Here is a 23,068-nt window from a genome sequence, read left to right as displayed (position 1 = left end):
ACGTTTGCTAATAATGTTTCCATAGTCTGACCTAATCCCATGGAGATCAAACACGTCTCATTATGCAACACGCATGAGCCCAATCTGACACATTGCACATGCAGCCAAAGTTGGCCAACTTTTTCCTCATGCTCTAATTATATTCCCCACAATAGGGCATGTTTTGGTTATAAGCCACAAATGTAGATTTTAAAAGGATCATTAAAAAGCATCATAAATCACAGGCTACACTATGTCTTTGTGCATATGGATATGAAACAATGCGCGCATCAGAGCCCCCCTGTTGAGTCGGCGTAGCCAATAGAGAGGAGAAGGCACCTTTGTGTGCAAGGCCCTCTGGTATTTACTAGCACGGTGATACAATATCCATCTTGTTTAGTGGAGGATTACTTTGTTTAGGTTGAGAAGGCCCCGGTCCACGGGAGCAGCATCTGGTTCAGGAAACGGGGGGCACTCGGGGTGAGAGGTCACAACACCAACCAAACCATCCATTTACATCTTCGCGGAGGCCTGAGAGTGAAGTATTGTTCCAAAGGGAGCGCCTCCAGGTACCAATAACACACACATGCTTGTTTAAGTGGAACTTGGGCTACATTGTGACAAAAAAAATGAAATCTATCATAAATGAGCATCAAATTGAAGGTTTATGCAGGTGACAAACTAGAATCAGAAAGTGTGTTGTCAAGGTGAACACACCTGTGTGTTGTCACTGTCCATGGTACTGATTTCAGCAAGTACCTATTACCTGCAGGTGAGGAGCAGTCTCTATTCATTTTCTATGGAGCAGGTGCTCAGAGGAGGAAAAGTGTACAAACAACTAGAAAGCGACATAGGAAATCGTCTCACTACAAAATGGCCAAAGCAACGAGTCATCAATAATTAAATGTCAGAGTGTGACGAGACTCACCTCCCAGGCGCTTACATGATCTTCTTCTGCATGGTTGCCAGAGTATCGAACTTGTAGAATTTATTGTCTATGTTTCAATCCCTTTTTACACTTGTGTCAGAAATATGACTTCAACATGGTGATTAAAAATGTTACGATGGCAACGGTTGCAACAAGCAACAGATTTATTCCATTTCTATTACTTCCAAGGGGAAAATTTGTTTGAATTTACGAACAAAGTGTAGGTCGACGTGCAGCCTGGAACAAATTCTTTGGAGGTTCCAGGCTAGTGATGTATTTATGTGGAAAGAGAAGCTTCTTGGCAACATGGTGGATTAGTGGTTCATATAGTCGAGAGATTTGTATTTGAATTTAGTCTCAGGTTTTTGCATGGTCAATATGATGACTAAACCATTGATAACATAAAATAGTGTAGCAGTTCCTTTTATCCAGATCTCACGTTCTCGCTAGACCCAATGTCGCTACTCCTCTCCATAGATAGGTTTTGTCCTTTTTTCCTGTAATCCTGCTAACTGCATCGTGTTATTTACTATGCCACTGGTTAAAAAAGGTCATTCAAACAACAAAGCTTGTGGCGCAGGCCTTTTTGCACGGTATATACATAAAAAAATAGAAGCTTGTATTTAGGCCAACTCTATATTTATAATCCTTGGCAGATTGCACTGCCGAGTTCAGTTCTTTGCTGCTGAAGTGACTCTGAGAAAACACAGCTGGTTCTCAACTACATGATGTCATCACGGGACAACTCCACCGGTGTTGATCTTTAATAAAGACCTAACCTTCATCCCACTGTCGGGAAAGGACACACGCAAATACAAAAAAGTCCACGCCATGACGTGTGTCCACTCATCCACTTATCAACGAGCTCCCGCTCGGTCGTTGTGATCCTTTAAGTATTCATTACGGTCTAAAAATGAGCGTGATGGCGCACCCTCCCAGAGGTCACATCAATGCAGCTCGGGATCTCATTCACTATACGATCTGAACCCCAGCCAGATCCACAGAGACCTGTCTGTTTTCTCTGCTGGGGCCTTGGAAGGCAACGTTTCTCTATCGGCCCACTCGTATCTGCTGCAAAAACAAACCGCAGTCCCTTTCAATGTAGCCATGACGCTCCCACAATTGCCTGTGATATCCGCGTTCACTCCATTAAAGCGAGCCGGAGTTCCATGCCAGCTCGCCGAGATGGATCAGCTGTGCGTCGTGAGGAAAGACAGGGCTCTTTAAAAAAAAGGACGAGAGAGGTCAATTAACCCCCAGGGCACTAACGAGGTTAAGCAATGGATGACAACATTGTCGTTAGCAACAGAATGTGCCATTCAGGAGAAATCCAGACATGGGATTTTTTTTCATTTTTATTCTGATAGCAGCAGTCCTGTGAGAGTGAGAGATGATTTGGGGTGTCGAGAAGGGAGGTGAGGATAAAAACGAGCCTTTATAAGCCGTCTGGACATGGAGGAGCCAGGACTCCTGGACCTAGCAGTAAAAGAAAGTCTTTAAAGCACACAGGCTTTGATGTTGCCCGTTCTAATCGGGCTTCGAGTTTCTGTTCCTGCTTGTTGCGCAATTGCACTCGGCCTGAGCCAAGGCCTGCCGTCAGCAGTGGCACGCTGGCAAAAACATATGTTTGCGTGTTGATCCTATCCGTGTCTGATTAGAAGCGCCATTTGTGTGATTTTATTTTCCTTTTACCGAAACTCAAGAGAGTCCTCAAAGGAGTCGTTTTGAAGTTGTGGATGACATCAGAATGGCCGGGATGACAAAACTGCAGAGGATCATGGGAGAAAAGTGTGGTAGAGCAGGCTGGGAGAGAACATTCGATTGCAGAGTGATTTACTTGGAAGGAGAAAACTAATTAGTATATCAGTTCATCAATTTCTCTCTGTTGTGAACATGAATCGTCTCGGACGAATTACAAGGATTAGGCGCCTGATCTTTTTTTGCAGTTTAGTGAATAAACGTCTTGCTACTCTATGACAAAATATAGCAATAAAACAAAATGTGACTTTCGTACTGCCAATAAGAAAGGGAATCTCCCTTAGGCAAGGCATTCCCATTTAATGAAGGTTGATGTACTGTAGTGGAAGTTGACACGCACACACACACTAACTAACTTTTCCCTTACATTTTGTTTTAGAAGTGGAAATTCAGCGTGTGTGTTTTTGGCTCCTCAGTTGCAGTTAAATCCTCAAACCTGGAGCGCAGTGAGCCGTGCCTTCTGCTGTCTATAAAAGCTCGGTGGCATCCAGCAGACCACACACAAATGTTCACCCAGGCCGCTACAGCAGGCTGACCGGTGCAGTGACCCACGTGATGATAATGTCTGAGTTACAGTAGCTTTATCGCAGCTTTGCTTTAAACAGGTGCTGCGTTGGGTTTACAAAATGCTGCGTGTGTGTGAAGCTCTTGGAATAAAAAAAAAAAAAATCTGACAGATTTATCTACTGAGAACTGGGCAACATATCAGTGCAACAGTGGTGTTTTTGTATTGGTGGGGCACAGATGAATTCCAATGTATCTTCCAAGGGAAATGTTATAAATAAAAAATAATCCCTGAGTCATTAGAACAACATCACAAGTGGAATCAAATTTTGATTCCGTACTAGACAAACTGTAGACACATAAATCAACAGAATTACCCCTTAATCTTTTTCCTGGTTGCATAACACATTTGCATGGCCTCTTGTTGCTAAGCAAAATTGATGTGGCAAAACCATTTGTGCCTAAATATCAGCCATGTTAATTTATAAACAATAGCTGCTCAGGAGTGAATATAAAATATATATATTTTTAAAAACGTCCTAATCCAAACACTATATATTTATTTTGCAAGCAAGAGATTCATAATCAAAAGTCGAAAAAGAAATCACGTCCAAGAAGCAACAAGCGGATGTTAACGCATCAATCAGAGGTTTCAGTTCATTCCAATGATGAAAACGTAGTTAACATTCCAGCAATTTGACTTACGAACTTGGTCACCGAATGAATCAAACTCCTAAATCAAATCACGGCGAATCAACTGAAGATGTGAGGGCGAGCGTGTCACGACTTGGGGAATGATCTGGGCGGAGGAGGGTCTCCCATCTCTCGCCAAGAACAACACAGCAGAAGATCCTGCTGACTTCTATATTAAATAGCCTGGAATCTTATCTTTTTTCGTTTTGTCATTTCACTCGTTGGGTCGAGGGTTCAGAACCGACGAGCTTATCCCACAATGCATCGAGAGACGTGATTATAAATGATGCGAGGTTGGTCTGTGAATTGCAGCTGCATCTCTGCTCACCTCCGCGACCTCTTCTTCCTCCTTTCCCTTCTCCTCCTCCTCACCCAGGACACAATGGGCTACCTCTCTAGCAATGTTGTTTTTGGAACAGGAACCCTTCAGCCTGCCTTTGGTTGACACAAATTAGCCAAGGACACATCCTTTGAGAGATTTACCCCCAAGCGCTCAGCTGATTGTAGATTTTTTTGTGTATTTGCTCTTGGGAGTTGTGTTTATTTTCACTCATCATGGAGGAAGTTGTGTGGTCACCCAGCTGGGCATGTCATCAAGGCGTGATGTCATTCAAGCTTGATTATCACCTCAAATAATTTGAAGCAATAGCTAGAAGTAGTGTGAGGTACTTTGGGGAGATGCAAATGCTTCAAAATTGTGAATTAGTTTGTTAACAAAAAATTACAAAGATTTAATGTTGCGACAGAAGCATTAGTGTCAAACCTAAGGACAGAGGGCCCAATCTGGCCCACCACATTATTTTATTCCACTATATCTGAGTTGACTGACTCTTTGAAAGACGGCGATAAAATTTTGACTAGTTGCCAGTTAATTGCAAGGAAGATATAGAGAAACTATTTTCACATTAAACAATCTCGACCAAACAAGTGTGGCGTAAACATGAAATAATAGTAAGGACACATGTGGACTGCACATATTGAGCACTAGACACTGCATATAGGCCAACATATGAATATAAAATAAATAATAATAAAGCCTACTGGACGACCTTTTACTTGAAGTCAGCTGGGAACAATAGACAGTGGCAGTTCATCAATCCGAGACTTTACGATGGCAGGCATGTGTGTTATGAAAACTCTCACATTGCTGATTATCAGCATACCTCAACGCCAACCCTGTTGACTCCATCTGGTTTTTAGATCACTGGTGGACTAGGAGTGTCACGCTTGGTGCATCAGGCCTGTCAGCAACTACGCTCTCTGCACATCCCCCACACCGTCGCTGTACACCTGACAAAACTTTTGACCGCCACATAGGATTACATTGGATCCAAATAAGAAGGAGCTGATTCAGGGCTTTATAAATAAATTTGACTCCGTTTGCCATCGTTTCACTGACTGATTCTCCGCTGATGTTTCGCAAAGCTCAAAGGGCTCATTTGTGTGCTTCATTTCATGAAATTCAACTTCTGTAAGACCGCTAGATGGAAAAAGTGAGAGAAAAGTGAAGCGGCCAGGATGTGGACAAAGATTACTCACAAAGCTGCTCCAAAACGCTGCCAAACACTTCACGTTGTATTTTTTTTTCTTTCTTTCTTTCAGTGAGTCATGTGGTAATGGAGCTTCCTCCTTCCCAGCGGTGGTCATTGGAAGAGGCTCCGTGCAGGCTGTTAGTCAGAAGAAAGGCATTGCACACCTTGTAACACCGCAAAAATGCTGCTAACTCTCAATCATATGTTTCAGGGATTTTCTGAATGGAACAAAAGAATAATTTTGGTATGTTTTTAAAAAAAGAATGCTTGAGGAAGCGGCAGTACTAAAAGAAAACCCACAAAGCACAGGGGGGAAAAAAAGCACACTCCTCGCAGGCCACAAACTATGTTCAAACCCCAAACACTGCGAAGAAGACGTTCTTATCACTACCCCCCCACACACACTTTTAATCAGGTTGACTCAATCCTCCCTGATAAATGAAGTGCATGCTTATTAACTGGTATAATGTTTTTCTCCCCACCCACCTGACTTTTCTAATTACCCAACTTGCTCAGCTTTCACGCCATCCATTACTAGATTGTTAGGGTGTAAAGTAAAAGAGGGTGGGTGTTGTGGTAGGAGTCTCCATCACAGCCTCCGCAGTGAGCATAAATCAGCAAGCTAATAAATTGAAAGCCAAATGACTTCTTGGCCCCAACATATATCACGGAATCATGGCGGCAACTCAAATGAAGCCTCGTGCACCCAAGGGGGACAGAGGAATGCTTCTGTTCATACAAAGTGATTTGTGGATGGCTCCCAAGTTTGTTGGCTGCAGAAAGCAGCCTACCACAAACTTCCAAGCTCACTTATCTTAATTTGCTGTGGCTCGTTACTCCATTATAGCTTCGAGTTTGCAGCAAATCTTCAAAATGGGATTTTAAATCTGCTGATGCGGATATTAAGGAACTGTACTAATATTATTCTTTATTATGCCTTGGTAGATAAGTCTGAACAGCTCATAGTTATTCGATATAGTTTAAACAATGGCGCCATCAACTGGTTAAAACGTGTCATGACAGTTTGAGCGTCTTTTTTTCATCTTGAATTAAGAGACCAAAAGCTGTTGAATTAAAACAAATGCATGTACTATATTATTAAAATACAGTGACTTTATATTGTGCAAAATTCTTAAGTTATATTTAATAACTTTAAACGTCACTTTTGTCGACCGGAAATACTTAACGAGGTGTGCGTGAGCTCCAGGCTTTTTCGGAATGACGCACACCTAGAAAGTATGCAAAGGCGGCTTATTTGAAATCGACTTTTAGACTTTCAACTGCGTTTGCAATGTAAGTAAGCTTTACACTCTACTCAAACCTCAGCATTGATCACTAAAGTGTTTTATTTAATCAATGTGTGCATAATTCTAAAGTAAACCTGAGTGTTATTTGGCCAAATCCTGTTTTGCATTTGTTTGCCATCATTTTGCAAACCTCGGATGCTTGTGTTTGTCTTTAATGCATATCTTTGAGTCTTTAGTACCTTTTAAAAAGCCTTATTTTTGAAAGAGTTTTCAACCCTCATTTAAAAATGACATTCTTGTTTAGTCTTTTGAACTAAATTCAGTGTGCCCTTGACCTCAATTTCCATTTCTACAATCACCCAAATCAGTTGGCTCTATTTCCTGTTATAATTTGCAGATTTATTTTGCCTCAGGTTTGTTCCGTCACCCAAAATCAATTCAGTTAAGCAGTGTGTGCTTTCAACTGAAACTAAAGTTTTAAATAGTACTTGCAAAAACAAAACATGAAAAAAATCAGACCACTACAGCAACATCGTGTACATACAAAGTCACATTTATTTTTATATTTGATTCCTTCAGGTGGTTTATTGCAGTTAATGTTTGTTTCCATCAAATGCAACACTTTATTGAGCATGGCATCACTTGAAACAATGATCCATAGTGCATCTTAAAAATATTTGGCAACATTGTGTATCGGACATTACGGTGCTTTCCACAATGTGATGTTACAATACAAAATATCAACACGTTCATATCTCTTTGGGAGATCATTGAGGAAATATATAAATCATACAATTTAATGCATGTAAATGACTTTCACATTACTTAGTGTCTCAACAGAGTTGCTGTGTGTTTCAAACATAAGTGATATAGCCTCTACTCCAAAGGAAGTCTGGAAGCGCACAGTAATAATAATAATAATTAAAAAAAATACAACATGTAACCATAATTATTTGATTAATGTTAACATTTTATGAGTAAAAAAAAAAAAGTAAGTTTCAGTGCTAAAAAGTTACTGTTAAGTGTTATCTCATTTAGATTAATACAACGTACTGATGAATAAACAGGCCTTCATTATTTTCACTGTTGCAGTTAAAGGGCAAAGACAGTTGATAAACAAACCGAAGAAGTGCTCTGATTGCAAAGTGCTTAGATCTTTGGGTATGCAGAGGCCCGAAAGAGATCAAGGCAGTTGACTGTGATAAGGGCGCCGGTCAGCTGCCTCCACTGTCTGGTAGCGGGGTTCTTCATCTTATCTAGGACCAAGTGAAGGTCTTGAATCATGTCTCTGTAACTGTGTCCGTAACGTTGACTCCAGGAGAACAGGAAATCGTAAGCAGGTTTCCACATCAACTGTAAGACAATGAGGAACAACAATACATATTTTTTAAAAGTGCTACTTTTATTATGTTTTTAAAATAAAACAACAGCAACATTTAAGACAGAGTGTCATCAAAATAACTGCAGTTGAGAAAAACTGGAGGACTGATGAACTGACCTGAGCCCCAACTTCTCCATTCTTTCCTCTGTGTGGGGCCTCATAGACAGCAATCTGAGAACTGGTCAGCTTTCCCATTTTATCGGCGAGCTCCCTCCATCGAACCCCTACCTCCACAGCGGTTGACAGGATAACCGTATTCTGAATCAGCTGGGCCACAAGCCTGATGTTGTCCATCTTTAACAGACCCTTAAAAGACAAACACACTAGTCAGATTAATGACAACAAAATCGTAACTGCCGATTGTTGACAATGTGGATGTGAAACATCGTTCAACTTACAGTCATAAGCTCATGTAGGAATTTCTTGCCACTATTCTCAGCATGGCAGTCTTCCTTCAGTTTTTCCAGCACACAGGCCACCTTGTCGGCTTCCGTTTCAGCAACTCTGCGAGTAATACTGTCCAGTGACAAATTGTAATACCCTAAGGCATTTGCAAAACCTCTCCAGTTGGTCAGATGCTCCGTGACTAGTGTCTGGATATCCGAGTACATGTATGTAAGCTTCATGAAGGGCAGCGTCATGTTGTCCAGGAGCACCGCTGTGCTCATGCGAATTCCGGTGAAGTCAATCACTTGATCTGCTGTAATGACCTTGACATTTTTGCAATGTATCAAACCAGTTCTCCCCCGGAGGAATGCGATGTACCACTCCTTTCCCTTTGAATTCCCCACAGATCTAACGGTCGCCTTTGATAGGAGAGCCACGGTGTCTCCCTTGAAGTACTCCAGAAGGTAGTCCACACGTGACTGACGGAGAACTGACTTAAGGGCTACACCGTACCATTTTAGGTCCACAGGTCCGTCTTTGAATATAGGGAAATCTAGCAACCGATCCTCGGGAATTGAAGATGTTCTCGACACCTGGACGACTTTTCTACTCGTCTGATTTGACACGCGTTTTTCCGATCGAATGGGTGCCGCTGGAGGTGAAGGGACCTGGAAATGCGCAACGGGGTTGGAGTTTGATTCGGTTATTTGGAGATCTAACTCAAAAGGAGTTATGTCTTTGTTGCTAGCATAAGATAAGGCCACCGGTAAATGCAGCACTGTTCCTATTTTTAGTTGGCTCTGCCTGACTTCTTTCACCTTGTCCTCAAGTCTTATTCTAAACATGGAGCCCTTGACAGTGGTGGTAACAAACAGGTCATGCAGGTTGTCAGTCTTAAGGTGATGCACTCCCCAGAGCTGCAGTACGAGTGGTGGGAGTTGTTTGTTACCTCGACAAATATCTGAAAAGGGAAGTTTTGATGGTACCTCCTTGTGACAGCACACAACTATTACAACTTTGAAAGATGGATGGATGTACCTGGGGCCATAGATGGCAACAGTAATTTGGCGGTGAAGATAATCCCAAACTGACATAGCCGGGGACTGAAGAGCTGAGGCCTCTGCAACTGCTATCACATAAAAATGTGTCTTCAGCTGCTGGAGCTTCAGCTGCATCATGTTCTCGACAATGTTACAGTCATTCACTCTAATATAGGGCCCTTCTCGTTTGCAAGACAAGAGTCCGACCACTGTGGTCAGGAGCTGACTAAGCGGGTCTCTCCGTACTTCTCCGGACAGTTTGATTTTCAGGGAAATGGAACTTTTTGTGTTGATGTTGCTGAGGACTACTTCCAGAAGTGGACTCATAGTGGTCATGTAGTTGTTGTTGAGTCCAGGAGGAGGGTCAAGCATTGCCTTCAGTGTTACTTCCTGAACTTCACCAGGAGGGACGTGGCCTTCTGGGACAGAAATACTGATTTCCGAGTCTGGCAGCTGGACTGTGCCTCCATCGTGGCCAATTTTACAGATGACCTGAAAGTTTGAAGCCTGAGTCTGAGCCCATCCGGGACTCTGACTTATCAGATTTAGGTCCAGGCAGGAGCGAGTTAACTGTCGGTGGCTCAGCCAAGCCATCTTGTAGGCTTCTCTATCATTTTTCAGCCATTCAAAATCAGGATTTAGAACAGGCTGTGGTGGTTTGAAGAGGTCTCTCCTTTTTGGTGCTTTTCGCTCAGAATTTCCATCCAGAAGGTCATTGGCACTCCTCCATCTCCCTGATCTGTTGTTATCTTTGTTTTTATTTTCCAGGAAGTTCCCTGCGTTGTCCTCATCTGAAGATGTGCTGATAGTGTCCTCATTTTTTGTGTTCAGGTGGTTTACAGTCTCATGGAATGTGCCGGATGTTTTGGAAATAAGCTTATCTGAGTTGCCGTGCACAATGTCATCTAAGAAAGGATTTGACTCAGACAGCTTGTTCCAAAAGGGATTTTGTCCTGATTTGTCATAGCTTTTTCTTGTTTGAGGCACATTTCCATCTATTAAAAAGCATAATTTTAGCAATAATTCTGCTTTGACGACAATATGATATTGTTTAAAATTTAAAGACATTACCATTCTGATCTTTACCATCCAAAGCATTTTCATCCAGATCAATCAATGTCCCCTCAGATTTGCTTCGTACAAGACTCCCTGCACACGGCAAGGAGTTTGCCATATTTTCATCTGTAAATAGGAAAAAAAAATTACACCGTGGTAAGAAGAAAATTAATCTGAAAAGAAGGCAGTAATGTTGCTTATAGGTACTTTAGATTCCTCAAATTTATATTAACCTCCCCAAGTTGTAAACGAACAATAAAGTGAACACAACGATTGTGCTAACACGCAAAAACGGACTTCTAAAGGAATCTAAACGAACATTTGGAGCAATACTACACAGTCCTAAAGGTTAGACACATGTTTCCACAATTTAGAAGTTTTATTTTGACTTTTAAATGTTTGTTTTTTTTAATTTGGAAAAAAAATCCGCGATGTAGTGAAGCCGCGATAAACGAAACGCGAAGTAGCGAGGGATCACTGTATCAGCATTTTCCTACATTACATACGCACCATTTGTCATCTAGATTTGAGAAAGGAAGTAGTTGCAACTAGGAATACCTGTCACCTATGGATCAAGTAAATCCTTTTCACCTAACTATGAAACAACAAAGACTTGACTGCTCAAGTTACTTTTTCTTCAGTACAGAGAGTTAGTATGTCCCTTGCAGGGAAACAGTACCCGAAGTGGAAGAAAGCCTCACTTGTTAGTGTCACGTTGTTGCTCTAAAGAGGTTTCGACTCATTCATGACATGTCATAATGAGTCAGTCATTAATAATATGCTTTCTTACTACCAATGCACAAAAACAGGTTAGTCTTGTCAGGCATTCTGACGTTTACAGTCTTTGTGCGCCACTAGTTGAGAACTGTCCATACCGTCCATTTTCACCACTAGATGTAGCCAATGATCTTAGGAAATATACTAAAACTGATATTTTCATAATATTTTCATATGCATTCAAATGAGAGTAGCCCAGGACACAAAACAAGAAGTGTTTCAGCGTTACGACAGGTGTGTGTGTCCAGTGGTTACACATTAATAACGCTTAAACTGCCACTTCACTATCTAGCCATGCTGTATATAACAATGATACTTTGAAACAGAAAAAAAATCTCCCACCGTCGGCATGAGATGTTTGTAGTTTTTCCTCTGCTGCGATGTCAGAAAAAGCTCCAAAAGCATGAACCTTTAGATTTATGAAGCGTGTCCTCGTCACGGTTGCGCTTTGCCTTCACACACCAAGCATGTTGGGATTGCGAGTCTGAGGAGGGACACATTTGCCCGGTGGAGGAGGGGCCTGTTCGCTGTGTGGGACTTCATCCCCCACAATGCATCTCTGTGTTTACGCAGGAGATATTACAACACCTGAAACTGAGCGGCGGTTTCGGGGGCTTCTAGATAAGCGTGCCAGTGACGAGAGATGTCGCAAAACGTGTGATTTAAATCAAGTATATTTACTTTAGACAAAAAAACAAAGTAGAAAAAATACAGCAGAGTGCTGTAAATTCTGCTATTCTGATTCCCCGATAGTGCTAAGGCGTTGTCTGTGGAGGTTTTTCTTTTGGTACTGATTTTACTTTGTTTGGGTATCACTGCTTTTTTTGTGTGATAAAAGCCCAAAAGAAGGTTAACTGGAGTTAACCCCGTCAAGGACAGCAGCCATGCTATCTAATCATCTTGACCATTTACTCATTAACTACATGAAGGCTGGCATGTTTATAATCATGCACAGGGCCACGATTTTTTTTTTTGCATACTATATATATGATTTAAATACATATATTTGTGCATATGATGATACGTAAAATGGCACTTCCTATTAATACAGATGAAAATCTTATTCTGCATTTAAATTATAAATGATTTATGTATTAGCACATGGCTTTATTCACCTGCAGACAATATCTTACTTTAATTCAAATTTCATCCATCAATCTGTTATCACCTTATCTGTTTTGTTCCTAAATGCGATCAATTAGTAGTCTTAGAACGCTTTATAGTATTTAGTGAACCCTTCTAACGTTGCTTCGTTTTTGTTTTCAGTTTGCAAGCAAAATGAGTTTAACGTGTTTTCACTTCTTTAGCCGCATGGGGGTGCCAATGCACTAACATTCCTTTAATTCCCAACAGTCATGCTTTTTGGTTTCACTAAGTCAATATGGAGACCAACTCTGAATCAGTTAAGTTAATTCATATTATCACAATAGTCAACAACAGTGCAATGTAAGGCTTTAAAATCGTGCCCAGTGTCTAAGTTGAAACTATCTATACTGTGTTGTGTTAAGTGGGACCTCCAAATATGGACACAATCTGTATAAGGTTTTTCAAATTTTAAAATATGTTTTACCATATCATATAATGAAAAAAGAGAAGAAAAACTCACTGGTGGATTAAAATGGAAATGGATGCTCTCTGAGGTGAAGTCTCACAAGATTTGCCAATGTGCATGATAAGTATTGTTTTATAAATGTGTATTTGAGAGATTTTTTTTTAATGGCTACCCTAGTATGATAAAGGTTGGGAAATAAAGGTTGTATAAATTAAATAAGATGGAGCCCAATTACAGTCACGGAAAAAGAAATACATTTTTATTTTATATCTGAGAATACTTTTCCATTGCAACTCTTCAGCTGGTTGTTTCACTCATTTTAAAATAGTACCCTAACAGAGTTAGTGCCAATACTCTGACTTGTTTTACTTTGAATGTTATCCAAAACTCAAGATCAGTCCATTTGCTAGCAGTGGTAGTTACCAAGCCTGTGATTTTGTCTGGGAAAAGAGTTGCAACAGTTGATCTTGAGACTCTTGCTTGTGTTACAATTGACTGGGTCAATATGTGGTTTTGCTGGAAACACTATTCGCATCTAACTGCTATGTTCTTCATCCACGATTGGTAGCCTTCTGATCATTCTCACCCTTGTGGAGAGTTGGTGTTGATGACGATAACCTCATTGAGAAGCTGACTGCATATGTCCAAAGAGGATCTCACTTGACCAACATGTCATGGCTTCATGTTTTTTTTTTTTTTTCAATAGAAGTTTTTGAGTGTCACCTCTGACCTTTTTTGTTATTATATCTGTATCTTAGGCATAGAGTAATGGCATTTGATTTTCAGAAAATGAAGCATCAACATTTTCTCTTGACACTTTTGGTGTGGATGGATGTACTGGTGTGAAAAATTGAAATAGTAAGACAACTTAAATCTTTAACATTAATGCATAAAGACGCAAATACATTTATAATTTTGACATGAGAGGGTCAAAGTTGTTTTGTTGCAGCATGGTTCCACACTACTGCAAATTACTTCTTTGTAGATATTGGTAGATTTATTCCTGTTTGACAGCATCAAATAACAGCATACTTATGTGTTATTTGAAAACAAAACTTGATTTCAGTGAGTTTTGTCAAAGTTAAAAATTGATCAGAATTTACTTTGCAAAAGCTTTTTAAACGATAGAGGGCGCTAAAAGGTTGCATATGAAGTAGACGCGCAAGTTCATCTTTCAGTAGAGAAGACTTTAAAAATGTATTTATTGGAATGTATAAATGCCGCCTTTAACACCTAGATATTCTTTGTTTCGCGTACTCTGCAATTATAGTTCTTAAAGTTTTTGTTACATTATTATCTCTCCGCGTGTTCGAGGTATTGTGCAACACAAATAGCCATACAGCTTGCAGAGCGCAAATTGAATTCGCCTAGATGTTTATAATCAGGATGATAAAATTGAAATTAAATTAAAAAATCAAATACACACGGGTGTCTTTATAAAATGATATATAGAGCATCTACTAGAAATTAATTGCTTTCATAGGTGAAACTTGGACAGTTTTGTGCACTTTACTCTTGAATACAAAGCTGCCTTTTCCAAATGTAAAGATTGAATTTACAAGGGAAAATGCAAGTAGTTTACGTTTATTTGCATTAAGTTAAGATTAGATTCGCAGACCCCCGCTGCGGCCGCCAGGTACGTGCATGTTCTCAATTCATAAAATGTGTTAGTGTTGTCACTTTTTTGGATTGCGCAATTAACAGTGTCACTTGGAATAAACGCTTTTTTCATTACTGAATTATTTTAAATAGATATAATCTCAGTACGTTTTCAATATACGACAGGCCAAGAATCACAAGGCAACATTCACAACCAAAATTAAAATAGTGTAAATGAAGTCAAACTTGAAATAAAAATTTAGAGCACTCGCACATACAGAGCTACTAATACATTGGCCTGAAGGAATTTTCATGAACAATAAATTAAAAGTCAGCCCAAATAGCAATATGTATTTTCAATTTTTTGATACTTAACCCCACGTGCAGCTAATTTATTCAGTTATTGAAACTGAATACAAAATAAGGCCCTGTTAATGTAAAATATAAACCATCTTGTGATTGGAAAAAGTAACCCATCTTTAAAATGTTTCAAAATAACATACAGAATGATTTCCATTCATAGAAAAAAAAAAATCACTTTCATTGCCAATCGTTTAATCGACCCAACAAAGTGATTCTGAGTCCATACTGACTTTATTGAGTGGCTCACATAAAAAGCCATTCTCAGAAGGAGGAAAAAAAATCACATCATTGTAAAATTAAAATCACTTTACAACATGCTTACTTAAATAAAAAAAATAAAAAAACAAGACTGGGTAATCTGTAACTCATTTCCAAACCTTACAAATAAATTCAAAAGTGCGCCTAATCATATAAACCCCTAAATACAAGAAAAGTCGTGGTTAAATAGAACTCCCCACAATACATTTCATAACATGTCAAAGCAAAAAAATCCAAAGTACATCTCCGTATATTTTCAAATATTTACTGGAGTCCATATACAACTAGAAATAGCTATACAAAATCGTCTCCTGGACAAATACATTACTCACCTTTGACATGGGCGTATATATTCTAACCTACATGGTTCAATATTTACAGCACATTTTGCAGTCACACGATCGACCTCCTCAACTGCAAACTTGCCTTGACGCACATGTGGATTGGACACAAACTGTGTGTGCGTGTGTGTGTGTGTGTTGGGAGTGTGTGTGTTTTGTGTGTGTGATGGTCGGATATAACAAAACCACCCCATAATTATATTCCTTTTATTCCACACCAAGCTATGTTAATCTCTCCTTCTCAATTATATAAAGTGCCAGAGTTTGCCCGTGAACAAAATGTATGACAGCACAACTTTTTGCAACCCCTCCAAAAATGCACAATAAGGCGTGAACCAAACTTTCCCTTCCACTTTTACACGGGGATATTTCTATTAGAATAGCAACATGTCAGTTTAAAAAGAAATGTATTGTTTTTTCCCCCCCAAATAAATGACACGCATGATGGAGAATTGCACTGTATCTTCACTGTCACGTCTTTTTTTCCAATAATGCATCTAGGCCTATATTTTCCCCAATTAATGACATGGACTTTTGAACACTTAAGTATCATGTACTCAATTATTAGTGTACTCACCTAATTTAACGGTAAAATACACTTATTATGGAGCGTTGTGCGGAAGTCAGCACCCCCCAAAAAAAACGTAGGGGCCTATTTTCGCAATACAAATGCAATGGATCGTTGTGGACATGAGTGTATACACATTCATTTTCCAACAGAAAAAAAAGTGAATTCCTATTTTCTTAATACATGATGCGTTAAGATACACGTTTCTGTTTCAAAAGAAAAATATGTATGCCCATTCTTTCAACATTGTTTATTGTAATTTCTGCATACAAAAAAATGTATAGGCTTATTCTCTTAAAAAAGAAATTAATTATTGTGCATATACTTTAGTATAAATACACTTGAATGCCCTTTCGTAAAAAATGTTTTGGTTGATTTTAAATTAGATGGAGTTTTATGCATACACTAATTGTTATCCACTGTCTTTAAAAAATGGATTATGGAGAAATACACTATAGCTCATTATCTTAATAAATATATTGTGGATACGCCAAAGTATATTGCCTAGCATGTCACTATTGGGAAATGTATAGGCCTATTTTATTCATGACAGTTGCGATGGTGCATGTGCACCAAAGTAGGGGATAATTCAAGAAATGTATTGGCCTTTTTAATGAAACATCCACCAAAGTATTGTATAATCTTCAAGTCCGAGATAATTCCAAAGGCCAGACGGTGGAACTTTGTGCACATACTCACGTATGAGAAACGTCTAAGCCTATATTTTCACATTCTCAACGACACCCGCGATGGAGCATTACGCACACAGTACGTACAGTAATGTCCGCCACTGTCATGTCTCTGCAGAACATTTCCCGACACTTTCTTGTGGTTCACACACTTTAAACGACAATCAAGCCGAGTTAGAGGCCATTCATGCCCACCACACCCTGTCTCGCCTCGGCCGGGTGCAACAGGTCCGGGGAGTGGCACGGGGGGCTCCCCGGTGCGCTGTGCTCGCTATCGGTATCGCTCCCCCTCTTACCCCCGCTTCCTCCAGAACCCGAACCGGCCGACCCACCGGCGCTGTGAGTCTTGACGTGCTTACTCAGGTGGTCGCTTCGCATAAACCTCTTGTTGCACACCGGGCAGGCGAACCTTTTCTCCCCAGTGTGCGTGCGTAAGTGTCGCTGGAGCTCGTCGGAGCGCGTGAAGCGCTTGCCGCAAAAGAGCCAGTTGCACACAAACGGTCGCTCGCCGGTGTGCCAGCGCAAGTGCGCCTTGAGGTGGGACGTTTTCCCGTAAACTTTCCCGCAGCCGGGGATGTGACAACTGTGGAGGCCCTTCCTCCGGAGGCTGGCGCCAGCCGGTCCCAGTCTCTCTGCCTCCTGACAGTTGGGACAGTCGCAGGTGGCTCTGCCCGAGTAGCGCCGCGCCGATGACCTCGGGGACGCCGCTAAGGAGGCGGGCGGACCCCCTGAGAGCATGGCACCCCCCGCACCGGTTAACGGAGATGGGGTTGTGTCCGGATACGAGGAGAGCACCGGTTTGAAGCCGTCCATCAGGTGCTGGCCGGTGGACAACAGGTGCGGAGAGGGGTTAGTACTGAAGGCTGAGTGACTTAAAGTGGAATATTCAGAATTATATCCGCCCAGGGGAGAGTGCAAGGACGTCTGCAGTCCACCGGAATGTAACGACGTCTGTAGTGCTGCTCCGTTGGGGTTCTGAACGTCAATCCAGCCGGCTCCCACGTCCCACCACGCGGATGCCCCCGTGGTCCCCACCTCTCCCGCGGGGATGCCGGGATGAGACGACTTGAACCACGACTCGTACGGGTGCGCCACGCTCATCCTCGGGTAGATGCCCTGCAGGCTGTCCACGGACGTGTGCACTTTGGAGATAAACATCGGCTGGTGGCTCGACTCCTGCGAGCCGTTCGACACGGACGCTTGGAACACGGAGTAGTCGTTTCCAAAGTGGGAGCCGGGTGAGGCGCCGGACGTGAGGGAGAAGGCGCTGGAGCCCGTGGAGCCGTTGGAGGAGAACGAGTCCGAGATGGCCGAGCCGTTGCGGGACACCCCGAAGCCGGACAGGCCGGAGCCCAGACTGCAACTGCTGGCGGCGGCTCTCTTCCATGGGTGGAAGCCTTTCCCGAAAGAGGAGGAATTATCCGAAATGGTGGAAGGCGAAGGGCTCGGACTCCCTATTTTATTACATGTTGCAGCCAACATGGCTAAAGGAGTCGATCCCAACCTCGGCTCCTCCTGAAGGGACACGAAAGCAGCAAGTTAGCGAGCGCACTGATTCAACATGCGATGAACAAAAAAAGACGCCTTGAATCTTGCATCAGCAATCTGCGTACCTGGACAAACTTTTACAAACAAGAGAAGCGCGCCAGACACAACTTTATTCCCATCTACCGAAAATAGAAGCCAAGCACTGCCTTTGCTGTAACTTTGCCCCCAGATTTGAAAGTGTAATCCCCAAGCAGGAGAGGAGCAGCCAATGACAAGAACTAATTGAAGCAGTAAGAAAGTCCTTTTCGGAGACTCACCCCTAGAAGTGAAGTTGCCATCACACACAAAAAAACCCACAGCCCTCCTCTAGAGGATCTTTTTATATTTATGAATCCGAGCAGCGTTTTTTTTCTTTTCTTTCCTTTTCTTTTCTTCTTCTTTTTTTAGAGGTGAGCAATACAATGATGCGTTCCGCCCATTCTTCCACGGTCCCGCGGCTCCTCTCCGGCTTTGAAGTGGCGCTGTGACACGGGCGTCCAATCAGCGGCTCCAGCGTGCCGCGCGGCCGCCGCACGGCCCCCGTGAGGTCATCAATAGACAGGGCTCTCCACCCCCCAGGCCGCCCCCTCCATAATAAAAGACAGCGGAAGGAAGGTAAAGTTAAATGAGAGTGAATAAGGAGGGAGGAATTAGGGGGCCACTTATTGAGATTTTTTACAGAACATCACTTTCCATAAATTAGAAGAAAACTGCTTCAAGGGAGGATGAGCATGAGGGCGTCAATAAATGTTTTTCATTAAAAAAAATCTCACTCCTTTTTGCTTACAGATGCAAAGTATCATTAACTACACGTTTCTCATCTATACTAAATAATCCTCCGAAAGTGTTTATTTAATCACGACATCTTTTGCGCTTTAAATTCAAAGTTGCATGGTTTAAACTTAATATAAACAAACTTGAGCAGCATATAAAGGCAGCTTTGTTCTCCACCCTTGTGATCCTATATTAAAATAACTTTCACATAATTGACGTCAATTACGTTGGCGCTTTTGAGAATGTGGTACACATTTTGCAAAATTAAAAAAAAAAAAAGAGTGCCGGTAGATAATAATGTTGGCGTCTCGATTATTTATGGAAATAAATGATTGCACTGTATGGCTCAAGCTGGGTATCAAATATAAATATTGCTTCTGTTGAATGGGGTTCACTGACATTTTTTTTCCCCCCGAAGACCCTTAAGTAACTTAGGGGCAAAAGCGTGCATGCAGCGTTTAGATGCACGCCACTCTCGTTCGACTCTGCTTTGCATGCAGCGCGTACTGGAAGCGTACATTTCATTTGAATTTCAAATTTAATAACACGGGAGGTTTTTAATCATCTGCACTTTTATTTGTTTGATATTAACATGCTTATTGACCGGCTCTGTTGACCAGCTTGGTCATTACAGGACAGGGAAAAGTTAATTAAAACGACCAGGGATTATTCATCACATCATCTGCCTTGGCCATGTCGCTTCCTTTATTACACAGCGTGATAGATGGACCGCCTGATTAATTCTTGTGTTTCTACCATTGGACACAAGCTTCCCCCCAGTATTAATTCACACTACTTTGCTCACAGGTGTATAAAAAATGTTACCGTTATATATATATATAAAAAAAAATGTCGCACAGGTGCAAATGTTGAAAAAGGCGGATTTAAATGACGTTGCATCATGTTCTACACGTGTTGCTAATGCCATACTATTTATTGTTTGACATACATTAGGCCTAATTACATTATTGTTATTATTATAATATGCATTTTTTAAAAACTTTAAAAAAAAAAACATATATAAGACCGACTGTATTTTTTGGTAATACAAATCGGGAACGACCGTTTATTTGCATGTTGTTAGGATTTAAAATCTTAAAACATAACATATTAAGAAATCATATTGTAATGTAAATATATATTTCTTCGTTGTGTACTGCGCATTCATTAAAAAGACCCCCGATGGCGATTAAGAGGTAAACAAACGATCAATGACTTTGGCTGGGAATACTACTGTGACAATAATGACAAAATTAAATATAATGAATAAATAAATAAAGAAATAAAAGCTACATACCGTTTTCCTGCGCTCCGTTGCGCACCGATCAGTGTTGTCTTTCAGCACGGCACAACCCCATGCGGGCTGTATGGGGCAGTGTGACTGTGCACAGTGGACATAAATGATACACTTGTAATTCCTTTAGCTCTAAGTTAGAAGACAGTCCGCCAACCCCCTCCATTACAATATGCAAAGTTGATGCCCCTGCAAAGAAAAAAAAAAAAAAAAAAAAAGGTAATATGTAATAAGAAATAAATATGTGTTTAGTTATGTATAATTAGGGGTCATTCCATTTTTTAAATAAATCCATTACAAGAGTGAGTCTTGCACATGAGGCTGTGGTGCATGGGGGTGTGTTGAGGGGGAGTGTGGGGGTGCACGCTGGACCCTTGGTGACAAATTAGCAAGTGATCATTGCAGCAAGGCCCAGGTCAAAGGTTGGCGTGACAGCCAGTATGTGGCTTCTGTGAGGACAAGTAATGCAGGGAAATAAAATCTAAGATTGCCTCACTCGCATCTTCAGTGGCCTGTTGTGTTCAGATGGTGCACAGGTTGCTGCGATGGCTGTAACTGTAAGCCACCCCGAACAGATGTCCCCATTGAAGGCTTTCTTTGGGGCTATATTACCGCCATGACATCAAACTCCAAACCTGTCCCCTTGGCCGCCATAATGAGCGACTTATTCCGGGCCGCTGAGCACGAATAAAGTGGGTGCAATATTGCGTGCGGCACAATCGCTCCACGCACTAAACAACTGGAGCCGTGGCTGTCGACTCTCCACTTTGATGAGGAGCTTTGCCTTCCTCGTGGAGGAAAGTAAAAAAACTAACTTGGGGTCATCTCTTGTGGCGTCACAGTATAAAGTCCTAATCTACTTTCCTTCTTATTGAATGAGTTTTAATCTCATAACCACAAATACAGGATTCCATGAGTTTTCCATTTTTGTCAAAAGAAGTTATGACTCATTATTTGATTACAACGATATTGTTATTGATCCAGGATTGATTAAATAAATCTGTTGCCATTCTTACAATTGACTAAGTCATGGCTTCCTGCAAGTATATCCGTTTAATTAAACAGACCCTATTCTCACACTGAGTACGTCAGCCTGAGTCAACTGATATGACATCATTTTTACTGTATTTCAGTCGTCATAAGTTCAGTGATAAATAGGTGCCTTGGCTCAATAAAGGAGGGGAACGATTGCTCTTAGTTAGATACCCCAATTAGGCATATTTGGGGCATTATAAAGGTATCTACATTTTAGTGTTAAAAATGCAACCTATGTTATAATTGTACTTTGTTGGCATAATTTAATCGTTATCTGAACTCTGTTGCTAAACAAAACAGCAGCATCCATGGATGTTGATCAACCGGCTGTGATGAATAAAAATGTTGCAACTAGTTCTTGTATTGGATATTCCGATGTTTTAAATTATTTTCACTGGATATATTTCTGCTAATATTGTTAAACATGATTAAAGATGAAACTCCTTCCACATATACAGTTGAGTAAATAAACACATCTAGCGATTATTTCAAATTTTCAAATTTAATGGAATGTGAAGGGTTGTAATCTCTGACATACATAAATGACTCACTGAATGAATGAATGGATGAATTCATTGATGTAATACCAAATAATATGCACTGTTGCTCAACATTTTTTTTTTTTTGCTTCTCCACCAGGAGGTTTGGTGGGAAGAGCAGATGTCCATGTGCACACGGAGCTGCCAAGAGGGTCCAGAAAGAAAGGATGCTCAGACACAAGGGCCCCAAATGGTGTGACAAAGGATGTGCAGGAAGGCCCTCTCCGCCTGGGTGAACCCCAGAGAGGGTCCCCTCCTCTGCCAGCCCGTGTGAGCCAAAGCCACGACCATGAGGTGAGACAACAACATGCAATCAAACACATGCATGACCAAACAAGTGCAAATGAAGGTGACATTTTATCTAATGCAGTCTGGTCTGCCATTGAAAAAAAGTGAAAGTAAAACTACAAATTTTTATTGGCATTTCTGATTTCTAAATAGTTTTTATTTGGTTTATTGTTATCTTCCAGTGCCTAAAACATTACAAATGTACATTATAATTTAGTCTAGCAAGTTATTATGGGTTAACTGTCTCTGTTTAAACTGTCAATCATAAGGAACATGATTCGTTCCGCACATTTAAAAATCGATTAGTATAAATTATTCTTTAAAAAAGGATATCCATGTGTTTATATAACAAATTGTGTAAAAAAACTTTTTTTGTCTCACACAAAATTTGGAATCATTTACTGAAAGAGACTCAAAAACAATATATTTTTAAAAGCACCAATAAAATAATACTTTTCTTGGTATCCTGGATGATGTCAACATTTATTATTTTGGTGATCGCTAGTTTTCTCTTTCATAGCTACTCTACTTAAATTATTCTCCATCCATTCCCCCCCGCCCCCCAAATGAGATGACCGTGTCATGAGGCCTTGACCGTGTTCCAAGCACAGGTGTGCCGCCTGGCCCAAAGTGAAAGGGATGCGGTGAACCATAAACAATGATATAAATGTCTGACAAATAAAATGGCTAGTTAACAGTCTTTTGACTGCTCTAACCTCTCAGCCTTTTGTCGAGTATCGATCAGACAGCTGTTCCCGGCTTTGTGTGGCAAGGCGGGAGCTTCTGGTTTCTCCCGCACGGATGAATGAGAGCTGCCAAAACACTTTTCTCCTCATCTGTAGTACGATTTGCCTCAATGAGCAAATATTGAAATGGAGAGCAGAGCCTCCTCTTGACTTCTAATTCATCTTATATATTTCAAATGGTTTCGTGAAGCTACATGGAAACATTTTTCTTTT

General features: G+C 40.9%; 2 protein-coding genes and 1 long non-coding RNA gene across 5 annotated transcripts; 1 reads left to right on the top strand and 2 right to left on the bottom strand.

Moving 5' to 3' along the window:
* The first annotated feature begins 5,468 nt into the window (after positions 1 to 5,468).
* LOC125975609 (uncharacterized) lies at positions 5,469 to 22,798 on the top strand. Of its 2 annotated transcripts, none has more exons than XR_007483980.2 (3): positions 5,469 to 6,687; positions 21,922 to 22,115; positions 22,681 to 22,798. It is a non-coding gene; the product is annotated as an uncharacterized lncRNA (long non-coding RNA). The 2 variants fall into 2 exon arrangements; XR_007483979.2 differs by having other exon boundaries at positions 5,470 to 6,687; positions 22,630 to 22,791.
* On the bottom strand, positions 7,174 to 11,784 carry macc1 (MET transcriptional regulator MACC1). Its single transcript, XM_049731212.1, has 5 exons — positions 11,625 to 11,784; positions 10,521 to 10,631; positions 8,421 to 10,444; positions 8,140 to 8,328; positions 7,174 to 7,994 (listed from the first exon to the last, which is right to left on the bottom strand). The coding sequence occupies exons 2-5, from the start codon at positions 10,621 to 10,623 to the stop codon at positions 7,791 to 7,793; spliced, it is 2,520 nt and encodes an 839-aa protein (XP_049587169.1). The 5' UTR covers positions 10,624 to 10,631; positions 11,625 to 11,784; the 3' UTR covers positions 7,174 to 7,790.
* Positions 14,972 to 18,753, bottom strand: sp8b (sp8 transcription factor b). Of its 2 annotated transcripts, none has more exons than XM_049731301.2 (2): positions 18,458 to 18,753; positions 14,972 to 18,167 (listed from the first exon to the last, which is right to left on the bottom strand). In XM_049731301.2, the coding sequence occupies exons 1-2, from the start codon at positions 18,476 to 18,478 to the stop codon at positions 16,827 to 16,829; spliced, it is 1,362 nt and encodes a 453-aa protein (XP_049587258.1). In that variant the 5' UTR covers positions 18,479 to 18,753; the 3' UTR covers positions 14,972 to 16,826. The 2 variants fall into 2 exon arrangements, with proteins under 2 accessions (XP_049587258.1, XP_049587259.1); XM_049731302.2 differs by lacking the exon at positions 18,458 to 18,753 and adding an exon at positions 18,266 to 18,451.
* Positions 22,799 to 23,068: the final 270 nt, after the last annotated feature.

This window comes from Syngnathus scovelli, chromosome 9 (assembly GCF_024217435.2).
Source record: "Syngnathus scovelli strain Florida chromosome 9, RoL_Ssco_1.2, whole genome shotgun sequence".
NCBI lineage: Eukaryota > Metazoa > Chordata > Actinopteri > Syngnathiformes > Syngnathidae > Syngnathus > Syngnathus scovelli.
This window is presented reverse-complemented; position numbering and strand designations above follow the sequence as displayed.

Excerpts from the sequence above, each read along its gene's own strand:
- macc1 (XM_049731212.1), bottom strand. The coding sequence starts at position 10,623 with ATGGCAAACTCCTTGCCGTGTGCAGGGAGTCTTGTACGAAGCAAATCT. Across the intron at positions 10,445-10,520 it reads GGATGGTAAAGATCAGAATG|ATGGAAATGTGCCTCAAACA; the intron begins GTAATGTCTTTA and ends GCTTTTTAATAG. Across the intron at positions 8,329-8,420 it reads TCCTACATGAGCTTATGACT|GGTCTGTTAAAGATGGACAA; the intron begins GTAAGTTGAACG and ends TTGTCTTTTAAG.
- sp8b (XM_049731301.2), bottom strand. The coding sequence starts at position 18,478 with ATGGCAACTTCACTTCTAGGG. Across the intron at positions 18,168-18,457 it reads TGGCAACTTCACTTCTAGGG|GAGGAGCCGAGGTTGGGATC; the intron begins GTGAGTCTCCGA and ends GTGTCCCTTCAG.